The sequence below is a fragment of the Sus scrofa genome, chromosome 5 (assembly GCF_000003025.6).
Source record: "Sus scrofa isolate TJ Tabasco breed Duroc chromosome 5, Sscrofa11.1, whole genome shotgun sequence".
NCBI classification, from domain to species: domain Eukaryota; kingdom Metazoa; phylum Chordata; class Mammalia; order Artiodactyla; family Suidae; genus Sus; species Sus scrofa.
The window spans coordinates 35,267,606-35,279,837 of NC_010447.5; the positions used below are offsets into that span (position 1 = coordinate 35,267,606).

General features: G+C 38.8%; 1 protein-coding gene across 9 annotated transcripts in view; it reads right to left on the reverse strand.

Moving 5' to 3' along the window:
• Nucleotides 1-12,232, reverse strand: part of TSPAN8 (tetraspanin 8) — a 272,045-nt gene that overhangs the window by 56,862 nt on the left and 202,951 nt on the right. For 8 of the 9 annotated variants that reach the window (XM_021091998.1, XM_021091997.1, XM_021091999.1 and 5 more), the window contains 3 exons: nucleotides 8,960-9,009; nucleotides 6,974-7,080; nucleotides 1,449-1,584 (listed from right to left, as the gene is read on the reverse strand). In XM_021091998.1, the coding sequence (XP_020947657.1) occupies nucleotides 1,449-1,502 (54 nt within the window). In that variant the 5' untranslated portion in view covers nucleotides 1,503-1,584; nucleotides 6,974-7,080; nucleotides 8,960-9,009. Of the gene's footprint in view, nucleotides 1-1,448; nucleotides 2,522-6,973; nucleotides 7,081-8,959; nucleotides 9,010-12,232 lie in introns of those variants that run through there. The other variant, XM_021091996.1, reaches the window with a different exon arrangement.

A 12,232-nucleotide genomic window follows, 5' to 3' on the forward strand; every position in this document is an offset into this window, starting at 1 on the left:
TGGATAGAGAGTACGGACAGGGAAAGACTGGCCATGGTTTCAAGGCTCTTGGGGCTGGATGATGGAGTTGATTACCCCCCTCTGTTTCATGGATGTTTGTGGTTCTCCATAATAAAAAGCTAAGAGCAAAGCCAACCAAAGTACATAGGCATTTCTTTGTTTATATTCTACTCTCGATGTTTAACCAATTTTAAATATCTCAAGGGAAGAAATTTATCAGAACAAACTTTTTAAATCTGGTATAGATTCGTGAGTTTCATTTAGTAGTTGCAAAAGCAGGCCGTTTTTCTACGGAAAAGAGGAAGTACAAAGAACAAATCTTCTTTATTTTATTTTATTCATGTATATTCACACTTATTTACTTTACCAATGTATAAATTTATACTCATTAGGGCTACTGACATTGAATGGAAAGTCATTCTAGAGAATAAAACTATATTCATCTACTTAAGTTTAATGAATTACTACATTACTTTAAAGGACAGAAACTTACCAACATATAGATATCAGCTGCCTATTTACTTAAGACTATCAGGTAAAAAACAAAACCAGGACACTCTCCGACTTATGCTGCATAAGCCATTTTTTAACCCAGTATACAAATAATTTTTTTCTTTTAAGAATTTTGGGCTATTTCTATTGATTTACTTTTGAACAATCTTGAATTGCACCATTTATATTACAAATGATAATATCAGTTTTCCAACATCCCAGCCTACCCTTTACCTTTTGCCTTTCCATATCTTATTTTTCCATTTTCCAATATAAGATACTTCTTATCAATTTATATGCTATTTCTTATGTCAGCAGACTTTCAAGAGAAACATAAGAGCTTGCTAAAACACAAATCCTGTTGATTAAAAGATGGGGTGATGACATATCAAAATACTAAATTTAAGTTTCGGATCCAAAGCTAGTGGCTTAATCTTTCCATGATTAAATAATTACGTTGTTTCTCTCTCAGGTTTACTAGGACCATTGTTTCTCCTTTGGATCTCTGAAAATGACGGTCTTCTCCAGTCTTTATCACTACACCCCACCATTCACCTGTTTCAAAAAGGTTAAAATTTAGGAGCTGGGCTTCAGATGGAACTGGATCAGATTTTTCCCACAGGGTTCTTAAACTAGGGAGGCCTGCATGATATACAACTAGGAATAACTGTCCTTTAGTTAAGGGATATTTTTCCTCTGTGATTGTTTGCAACAATATCAAAACATTTATGAAATGTTTATCCCCACAGATCCTGAAGTGCACTTTTTTGAGTCATTGGCTCATTTTCAATTACTGAAACAACCAAAGAAAGAACAAACACATCCAAACAAGTAAATGGAAAATACATTTTTCTCCTCCTCCTTTTTCTCTAGTGCAGAGTCTGTTCTCATTTATGATATTTATATCAAGATCCCCTTTCTTGCATAAAATTGATAATTACAAGAAAAACACTTACCAAGAACACCAAGTTGAAGATCAACACAGAATATTTTATACAGGCACCTGCCATGTCGGAAAAGGATCAGGAATCCAGATGCTCTGAGTTTAACTTCCTTCTAGGGCTGTCCTGCGATTGCTCTGGAGTAATTTGCCTGCAGAGATATCTGTGCTTAAAGATTCAGAGCAGAAATAGAAAGCAAAGAATTTGGAGGAGGGAGATGGATAATCTAGGTATTAAAGTGGATAAAGAAATTAGCCCATACATTTAAATATCACAAGGGCTATCTCTAGGCAGGTGTGTTCTTTTGCATGTCATGGCTCCTCTGTACTGGGCCACAATGTTTATGATCGTTTCTCCAAAATTGTCTCTTCTTTAGTAAACAAATATCAAGTTAAGGGAGTGGTGCTGGGACAGAGAGAGGATGGCACAGCAATATAACCTGGATTTCAGACACCACCACCCAACTTCCCTTGCCTCCATTTCAACTACAGGGAAATAAGACTGTTTTGCCCTAAGATAGAGACACTGGGTCTCAATTCATTTTTGCACTGTGTTTTCCCAAGAATGCAAAATTTCTTCTGATTGCAACAAAATGCATTTAGAAATCTGCAAAATTCGAAGTCTTAGACATAGTCGCCTTTTATCCTTAGCCCCAGAATAAAGGGAACAACCATTACATGGATCTGCCTACCAAAGCTTCTAAATTTATTTCAAAACAATTCCATGGAATTGACTTAAAGGCAGTGCAGCTGGGGGAAATGGGGAGGAAGCGGCTGCCCTGTCCATCATAAGACCATTGAAGTTTTTATCTTTATTTCTTTATGACATAAAAGGGAAAGAATTCTCAGGAGTTACTCTCTGACTGTCCCTATTTGTTCATTTTCTAACATGTAGCTATTTTGATAGCTGCATTTGCTTTTAAGGCAGGCACTGAACTTTTCTTCCTCTGATAAATTATGTTTAACAACACTGCTCTCTGAGTTCCGATGTGGCTCAGTAGTTAATGAATCCGACTAGGAACCATGGGGTTGCAGGTTCCAGCCCCGGCCTTGCTCAGTGGGTTAGGGATCCGGTGTTGCCGTGAGCTGTGGTGTAGGTTGCAGATGCAGCTCGGATCCCGCATTGCTGTGGCTGTGGCATAGGCCAGTGGCTACAGCTCCAATTAGACCCCCAGCCTGGGAACCTCCATATGCCATGGGTGCGGCCCTAGAAAACACAAAAAGACAAAAAGACAAAAAACAAAAAACAAAAAACAAAACCACTCCTCTCCTCTCCACTAACTCAGTGTCTGAAGTCCCTGGCCAAAAAATTCAAAGAGAAGGTGGTCATAGTTCAATGATCATAGATTGTACAATCTGTTTCTAGTGCTAATAGAAGGCAGCTGTTGCAGGTAAAGGCAAAATTCTGACTTAATCAGGGAGGTGTAGACTGCTTTTGTGTAAACAGTTTGGATCATGCTAGTTTCCACATCCTGTCTCTAAATAAAGGGAGTTCTTTTCCCCCCAAATAAAAGAATCCTATACTTTAAAAGATTGTTGGGAAAAAGAATTCTTCAAAATCTTTGGCAAGTTCTGAGCATGGACTTCTTAAAAATGTGATTAGTTAAGAGTATTTTCACTGATATACAAAGATACTTTTGAATCAATCCCATGCCCTGACTATTAAGCATAATATATTTTAATGTAATAGTGGCAATAATAGTTATTGTTAAGACCAAGTCTATAATTAGTTTTAAAATAATGGCTTAATATTTAAATAATTACTACAATTGTTGGTGCCCTGTATTTTTTTCCTCCTAAAAAAATGGAAATAATTGCATAAACTTCTACTGAGATATTAATGTATATAGGATTATCTTGGCTGAAAGATGAGAGATTTTGATTGAATTAAAAAATTAAATGGATTTATAGTCTTAGAAATGACTGCCTATCATTTAGTAAGATCAAAAGAAATACATAGATTAAAATGTTGTTTTATTGACAGGAATTACCTACCAAACTTCAGTTTGGAATAGACTTTTTTGTAGATGCTGAATCTCCTTAAAATGAATATAGTATAGTTAAATTATTACTGAAGCCTGAAACATAAAAATCAGTGGATGTGTTACTACTGGAAAATTACTCTATGTGAAAGGATCCCCAGTCCAATTTAAAATCTATATGAAACGGTTCACTCCTCTAAAGCCCTATTTCAGTAAAGTTTATAATCACAAAATATTTACCCAAGTTAAATGCTGTATTTTGTATTCTTTTTTTCCTTGCCTCATAACCAATCACTTCCCATAGGCTGAGCTCCTAAAATTCCTTCAAACTTGTCTCTTCTATCTCATCCTTTTGCCACTGTCATTATTCAGCTTTTTATCATATCAATAGAATCACAATTAGTTTTCCTGTCTCTTCCTCTTCTTGTCTTAGCACTCCAGAATTTTCTTTTTCTTTCCATAATTCTCTTTATAAAATACTTATTGATCAGATAATTCCCCTGATTAAAACCCAGTCTGGGAGTTCCCACTGTGGCTCAGCAGATTAAGAATTCAACTACTATTCATGAGGATGTGGGTTTGATCCCTGGCCTTGCTCAGTAGGTTAAGGATCCTGCATTGCCATGAGCTATGGTGTAGGCCACAGATGTGGCTCAGATTTGTCGATGCTGTGGCTGTGGTGTAGGCCAGCGGCTATGTAGGAGGGAAGGGGCTCTCCCAGAACAAAGGGAAGGCAACCTGCACAACTGGCATCTGTGCACACATGCACAACTTTGTGGCAGTATGACATAATCTGTATCCATATGCAACTGTGTATGTAGCACTGACCACACAACCAGAATTTACAGAATGTATGTCACCTTATAAGGGGGACAAAGGGACCAAAGTGTAAAAGAAAAAAATAACGAGGGTATATAAGACAGCGCCTCACTGTGTTCGGGGTTGGCTTCTGGATATGAATCCACCAAGCCAGTGCCTGCACTAATAAACACTTCTTCCTGGAAATAAGCTTCAGTGTCCCATCTCTCTGTATGTAAGTCCTGCAACAGCTAGAGCTCCTATTCGACCCCTAGCTTGGGAACTTCCATATGTCACAGGTGTGGCCCTAAAAAAAACCCCACCGCCACCAAAAACAAAAACAAAAACAAAAACTAAGGGTGGTTTCCTGTTACATACAGGATAAATTTCAGACTCCAAAGAACAGCACTTAAAGCACATAGCAAACAGGCCTCCATCATCTCCCAGAACTTTTTCCTGATCCTCTCCCCCTAGGTAGCCTCTACTCTTAGACTCCAAAACCACAAAATTATTTCACAAGCCTAAAATATACCTAAAATTTTATGCTTGTGCCATGTTGTTCCTTCAGCCTGGACTATCGTTTCCCAACTTTTCTACTTGGTGCATTATTGCAACCATCAAATGGCATTTCACCTGTGCACCTCCCCTTGTCATCCACTGCCCCTACTCCAGGGGTGGGCAGACTTACTTGTTTCTTAATCCTTGTGCTCACTGTATTTTGAACAAAGCTTTAGTCTAAATTTCCCATCCTTTACAACACTGATTTTTTTTTCACCCTATTTGATTGTTTATACATAAAAGGCCAAGATTCTGATTGACTTATCTCTATACTCACAGCAATTGGCATTGGAGATAAAGGGATGTTACAATTAGAGTTGCGATTCCTAGAAATTTCAACTAGGGACTCCCTCATGGATTTCTAGGGAATTACCAACATGTTTCCTCTCCACACAATAAGAGTCAGTTATCAGGCAAGGAAAAATAGTTCCTTTACTTCAGGACTTGTCAGCACCTTAACTTGCTAATATTCAAGGAGGTAACAAAACGTATAGCAATTTCCATATCAGTGTGATCCCAGAACATATTTTGGATCAGTGCTACAGCACTTACTTATAGAAACACTGATCTACACAAACTCTCACATTTTATACATCAGAAGAGGTAATCCTGAACTCAAGTGAGTAGCCCAAGATCACAAAACCGGTTAGTAGCGGAAATCTATGTAGAAATGAAGTCTCATGATGATCAGATCATTAGTCTGTGTCCTTGTAACTCTTGAGTTATGTAATATGATTTTAAGATGAGTCAGTGGTAGAGCTTGATAAACTGTCATATAACATTTAACAGTGGAGGGTTGAGGGTTAAAAAAGAAGTTATCCTCCCATTATTTTTTTTTCCTCCCATTGTAATGTGAACACAAACAGACATTCTTTGTTATTATTAAAAAAAATAAGTTAGTGTCTTCAGATAACTTGCTATATAGTCATTCTTTCAACAAATACTTACTGAGCACCTACTATATTCTGAGCCCTGGGCCTGTGGCAGTGAACAACACAGAACTGCTTCTGATCTTTTGAAGTTTACATTCCAAAGAGGAAGATACCTTTCTCTTTCTATTTGTGCTTCAAAAATCTAGTTACCCAATACATTTGTTAGTGGAATAGGTACTAAAAAACCAAACTGTGCCTTTTAGAGAGAAGATTACATTCTCTTGCAACTTATATATTCCCCCATTATTTCTAAGACTCTATACTGTAGGGGTTTTTTATTGGCATTGTGAATATTCATTTTCTCAAAGGCTAGTAGCAGTAGCAAGAAAAATGATAGTTTCTCTTCCTTATGACTCTACTCTGGTATGGGTGCATGAGGTCATGAGGTCGTGCATTCTAAACAGAGTGAAGAGAATGTTCTGGTACTCTTCAGCATTTCTCAGTTTGAAAAACCTTTTTTCCTTTTTCTTTTCTTTTCTTTCTTTTTTTTTTTTTTTTTTTTTTTTGTAAAATTGAGGTCGCTCACTTATGAGTTTTACGATCCTTTTTACAGGAGCAGAAGCTTGGCTCTTGTTCGCCAGTTCACTTCCAGCATTCCTGAGACCAACATTCCTCTTATGCTTTCATGTGAACACAATGCTCTACGCTTCCTATCCTGTGTGCTGATGGAGCCTGGCTCATAAAAACCTCTGTGTATTCCTACTGGGAATGGGAAGCATCTGGTATGAGAATGATCCTTCTTATCCTCTGTGGGACATTTTGAAACCACCATATCTACTTGCAGTATTAATTTCAGCTCAAAAATCAAGTGTGGCTTGGAACTGTCATTGTGAAGTAGCAATACAGTGTTTATGGAGCATGGGTACCCAATATTCTTCCTCTTTTACAGAGATTTTTATTTTGAAACATTCATGACTTGCACCTGGATGAAAAGTTAATAACCAAAAAAGTCCAATAAGGAAGAAAGTGTGTATAAGAAAATAGACTTTGACCACCTAAATCTGTTGTTAAGTGTTTATAAGTAAGGACTGAGGCAAAATGGTACAGTGATTCAAAATGTTTTCTGACGATGATGGATTAGAGATACCCATAAATTCTTATTAGGCTTCACTGCAGTATTGATACCCCTTTTATACTTGCAACAATTACAGCAAGGGAAGAAAGAGGCCAGCTGCTTGGGGGGCTTCCAGGGTCAGGTCCTTGGCTTGACAGCCCCAAAACTCACCTCTGCCGGTCTTTCCTCAAAGGATCTGTTCTTAGAACAGACTCACCTTAAATTATCTCACAAGAGCCAGAGTGTCACCTTCTCAGTTTATCTTGAGAAATGCACTCATCAAGCCATCTACCACAAGAGGAAGGCTGATCAGAAAATCCTCTCCTATAAAGAAAGAGAGTCACAGGTACAGAGAACAAACTAATGGTTACCAGTGGGGAGAGGGAAGGGAGGAGAACAATATAGGGGTAGGGGAGTAAGAGGTGCAAACTGTTATATGTAATCCTGAAGCACAAGGAATATAGCCAGTAGTTTACAATGGAAAATAACTTTTAAAAATTGTGAATCACTATACTGTACTTCTGAAACATATAATATTGTACATCAACTATACCTCAGTAAAAAAAAAAAAAAGTTTAAAAAATAATAACAAAAATAAGGAAAATCCTCTTCCTGTCAGAAAGCAGCACAGATGTTAGTGTACACATGGATGGTCTTTTGGTGGGGGGAAGGGGTGATAAATTCAGCAAAGGAGTCAGAGATCTGCCAAGATCTGACAGACTGATGGTAGGTCTAGAACCATCCCACTGATCCAAAAGCTAAAGGCTCCAGAGGACACTTTCTCCCTCAATGTTGCTGTGACACTCCACCACATTCTTCCTCCTTCGGGCTGTTTTCCCTGTCCTCTCTTCATTCCATGCCCGCTTTTGTGATCAGTCTATCTCTAGAAAAGGGGATATCAAAATGGACTAAGAATCCTTTTACCAAACTGTAACTATAATTTAGTCCTGCTTCCAAGATGGCATTTTCATTGCATTTTAGATGTTTCTAAAATTCTTCACCGTATGCATGACTGCATTCTTGGTCCATTGCTATAGAGGTTCTACTAGTTGATTTCTCAGAGGTCAGTCTTATTTTCCTTCTCTCCAAATTGGGATGTGTGCCCTTGTACTGACAACGATACTCAACAAGAGAATGAACGATACAAAACAGAGCTTTGTAATCACCAGCCAGGATCACTGGATATTCCATTTTTGTGCTAAAGACTTGGCTGGTTGTTTGCTTTTTAAGTGTAAAGTTTAAATGCCAACCTGCTTTTCCATGAGTTCTTTCTGAATCGGCCTTTGTTTGGTCAGTTCACAAGGTACACATTAGCAGCCAGTATGATTAGGCTCTGGGGTAACAGTGATTAAGAGGCAGGGAAGTGTTGGTGGAGGCCACCAACACAGAATTTTAAAAGAAAAAGAAAAAAAGACTTGGGATGTGTAATGCTTGTATCAGACATCAGATTCTCAAACTTAAGGAGCCAAGAAAATGTGACACAGAATTTAACACAGGCTCCTCCCATAACTAGTAAGAAATAAACACAGACATTTTACTCATAATGCCAATTAGGATCTCACAGTGACTAATTCTAAATTAGAAAGGTTTATTCGACCTCACACAGCGGGAATGAATTGCATGCCAGAAGAAAATAAAGTATCGGGAAATCACTATGGTCACTGGTCAGGAAATCCCAAACCTCCATTTCACACCTTTCTAAGAAGCAACGAAATGTATCCCAAATAAGCTCAGGTAGAAAAGAAGTCAGACTCTGGTCTGAATTTTTTTAAAACCATTGAGTCCTATTTAGATTTTCCTTGAGCACTTGGGAGACTTCTCTTAATGTGAGAAGACAAAAAGAAAGATACCCCAGGAAGCCTATGGCCTAACACCTAGACCATCTTTCCTGAAACAAGAAGGCCTGGCTGCATTTTCCTCTCTGTCATCCCATATGAATGGATCACCCTAATCTCAATCCATATCACATGAAAGTACACTAACCTGATGCAATCTTTAAGGATATAGTAACCTAATGCCATCCTTCCCGAAACTAGGCATGGAATACACCATTTCTCCTAGAATTCTCTTCCAGCTCCTTTTCTCTTATACTCAGGCATTAAGGTGTCCCTCCCTGAACTTCTCAGTAATTCTCTTATTAACAACCTGATTGATTCAGGAAATGCTTCATCCATAGTGTAACCATGTGAGGAAGTCAAAATACCTTAAAATAGGCTCCTCTTGCCAGCGGGGGAGGGGGTGTCATTCAAGTGCCTGTGGGTGAAACAAAATCAAGGGCTTGTTTTGCTTTTACACAGTCACACTGATCTCTAATTCTTGCCTACACTAATTATTAAACCTTCAGAAAATATTCCAAAGGAAGACTTACTAGTTTTTCTTAATGGTAGAATGGACCCCCCACTTTTTCTGCATACTAATTTATTTATACCATGTTCATACTTGAAGCTTCCCAGAGCCAGAGGATTCCTGTAAGTGCTCTGCTCTCTTTCCTCTTCACTCTTCATGCTTCCTTGAATAGATGAGTGTGAAGAGGTACTCTTAAGCCAAAAGATCAGCCTAGCCAAGGCCTCTCAAAAAGGAATATGTAAATCTGGGAACACATTCCCAGATTTCTAGCTACCAGTACAGGGCCTGATGTATAAGAAGTATCAGCCAGAAATATCAAGTTTCTTAAGAATCACTGAGTCTCAGCCAATCCCCTAAAAAGCTTTCTGAGAAGGAAATAATTCACAGAGCAATTCTCTGCGCACTAAAAGATTATGTCACTCCCAGGCTTTGAACCCTCTAATGGATTCCCATCACAATTAGTATGAAATCCAAAGCCACACAAGATGGGCCCTTGGCTGCCTCACTGACCTCATTTCCTCCTACTTTCTCCCTCACTCATACTGCTCCAGCCGCAGTAGACTCCGCGCTGGTCCTTGGACTTGCCAAGTGTACTCCCAACTCAGGACCTTCCTATTTCCTCTGTCCCCTGTGGAATACTCTTCATCTGCAGAGCTAGATGGCTCATCGTCTCCATTCATTGCGTTACATGTTTTTTGGTTGGTTGGTTTTGTTTTGTTTCTGGAATGTAAGCTTCAGGAGATCAGGAGCATTTTCTATATTGTTCATTACTTATTCCTGATGCTTGGACTATAGCAGGGGTTCAGTAAATATTTATTGAATGCATGACTAAACAGCAAGTTATGTGAACATACTAAATTATTTTTTAATAATAACAAAGAGCATCTGTTATGTTGACCATTACATTCCTACTGCCTAGCACACTGACTGGCAAATTATGACCCCCTTATAGGCTGAGACACAGCACTGCAAAGGAAAAATAAAGCTGCTCTTATGGACCTTATATTCCACCAACTTGGGGTAGCCAACAAAGAAATATACAAATAAATATGCAAGAAAACACCAGGAAGAGAAAAATGGCAGGATCCTTTGCTACAAAGTAACCAAGGGAACTGTGTACTTAACATTAGATGGAACTCTGAGGAGGTGACATTTAAACTGAGTCCTGCATCTGGATCAAATCATAAGGAAACCCCAAACAAGTCCAAATCAAGGGGATTCTACAAAATAACTGGCTTAAAACACTTAAAATGTTAAGGTCATGAAAATTAGGGAAAGACTGGGGAATTATTCCCTCCTCAAAGAGGCTACTTGGTGAAATGCATGACCCTGAATCATATCCTTTGAGACAGAATAGATGTTACTGGCCAAATTAACAAATGTGGATGGGGCCTCTGGGCAAGGATATATGGAGATTCTTGACATTGTTCCTCTAACTTTCAGTGGGTTGAAATTGCTTGGGATAAAAATAAATGGCCTCTGTAGGGGGTTAAAAACTGAGGCAGAGAAAAGTTAAATAACTTTCCCAAGGAACCACAGTACGTGGTAAAGCCTGAATGTGAACCCAGGTGGTCTAGCTCCAAACGATGTATCTTTAACCACAATGCATGTTGTTTCTATTAAATTGGGCATATAAGTATTTAGCATAATGCCTCATGCAAAGTAAGCTCTCAAGTGATATCTGTTGTTATTATTAATTAAAAACTAATACACTGTAAAGAAACAAATAAGCTGAGTCGTGTATGATAAGAAGGCAGAAGCCACTTACTAAGAGCTAAGTAATAGAATTCCAGACAAAGTTAGCAGAGAGTACAAAGGTCCTAAGGTGGGCACAAACTTAGCATGTTGGAGGGAAAAAGGCTGGTATGTAGAGCTTTGGGGAGCAGGGTTTGGGGTGAGATCAGAGGAAATTCCTCAGGTCAGATACTGTAGAGAGTTTAAGCCAGGGAACAAAGAATGGAGTGCATTCATGCCTTATTGGAAGTTTACGCAAGTTTTATGGGCTGAATTGTGCCTCCCAAATGCACATGTTAAAGCCCTTACCCCCAGCCACACAGAATGTGACGGTGTTAGTGACATCTGCAACTAGGAGTGGGAGGCCCTGGACATCCTTCTGCCCCCGCCTCCCACACACACCAAATAAGCAGTTGTTCACAAACAATTCCCTTTTTGAGGAATCTAGAAACTAAGTGCAAGGCTCCTAAACACTGGGTGACCATGAAAATAGATTTATTGAAGTCAATAAAGAGATTCAGGACACTCTCTTGCTGGAGTCCGTTCCCCTGGTGTGGTGTCATATGTTCAGAAAGAGACCTACTGGCTCCCAGCTTCCCCCAAGGGAGGGAAGGGGTTGGTTTGCCTGTCCAGTGCTCAACTTCAGAGGGGCCTCCCCAGAAGTTTGATCTCAGTCACATTTTGTTAATTCCATCTCTGAACACTTCTAACCTTATGTCCACTGTGAACACCATACCATACATTGTTAAACTACCACATTAACTGTCTCCTGGAACTTTAAGATTTCAGTCTGTTAAGAACTGTGAAGGCTCTGAGATCTTACCCTATTTCAAACTAACGAATTAGCCTGCCGCAGTTTAAAACTATTGCTTTTGGAATGGATTAGCAATGAGATCCTGAGAACTATGTCTAATCACTTATGACGGAGCATGATAATGGGAGGAAAAATATATATATTATATATTATATAAATACATATATACGTGTATGTGTAACTGGGTCACTATGCTGTACAGTAGAAAGAAAAATTGTATTGGGGAAATAACAACAACAACAAAATAGTTGCAGTCAGAAGACACGAAACTGCTGGTCAGAGACAAAAGTCTGTAATTCCCAGCACAACAAGTTCTGTGTGCCTCATTTGCATTGGTTCTTTTTGTTCCCTGAGTTCCAAGGGAGAAATGCCCAGGAACCCAGGTGGCTGCCGAGTGCACAGTAAGATTGTACTACCGAGAAACTCTGAGGTTAGGAAACTCCAATTTTATAAAGGGATTCCTTCCCCTTTAAATTCTTCCCTCTGCCATAAGGGAGATATAATCTCTATCTTCCAAGGATATTCTTGAAAAGATTTCTGAAACAAAAGTTTCAATGTCTGCTCAGAAAATATGCAGAAATG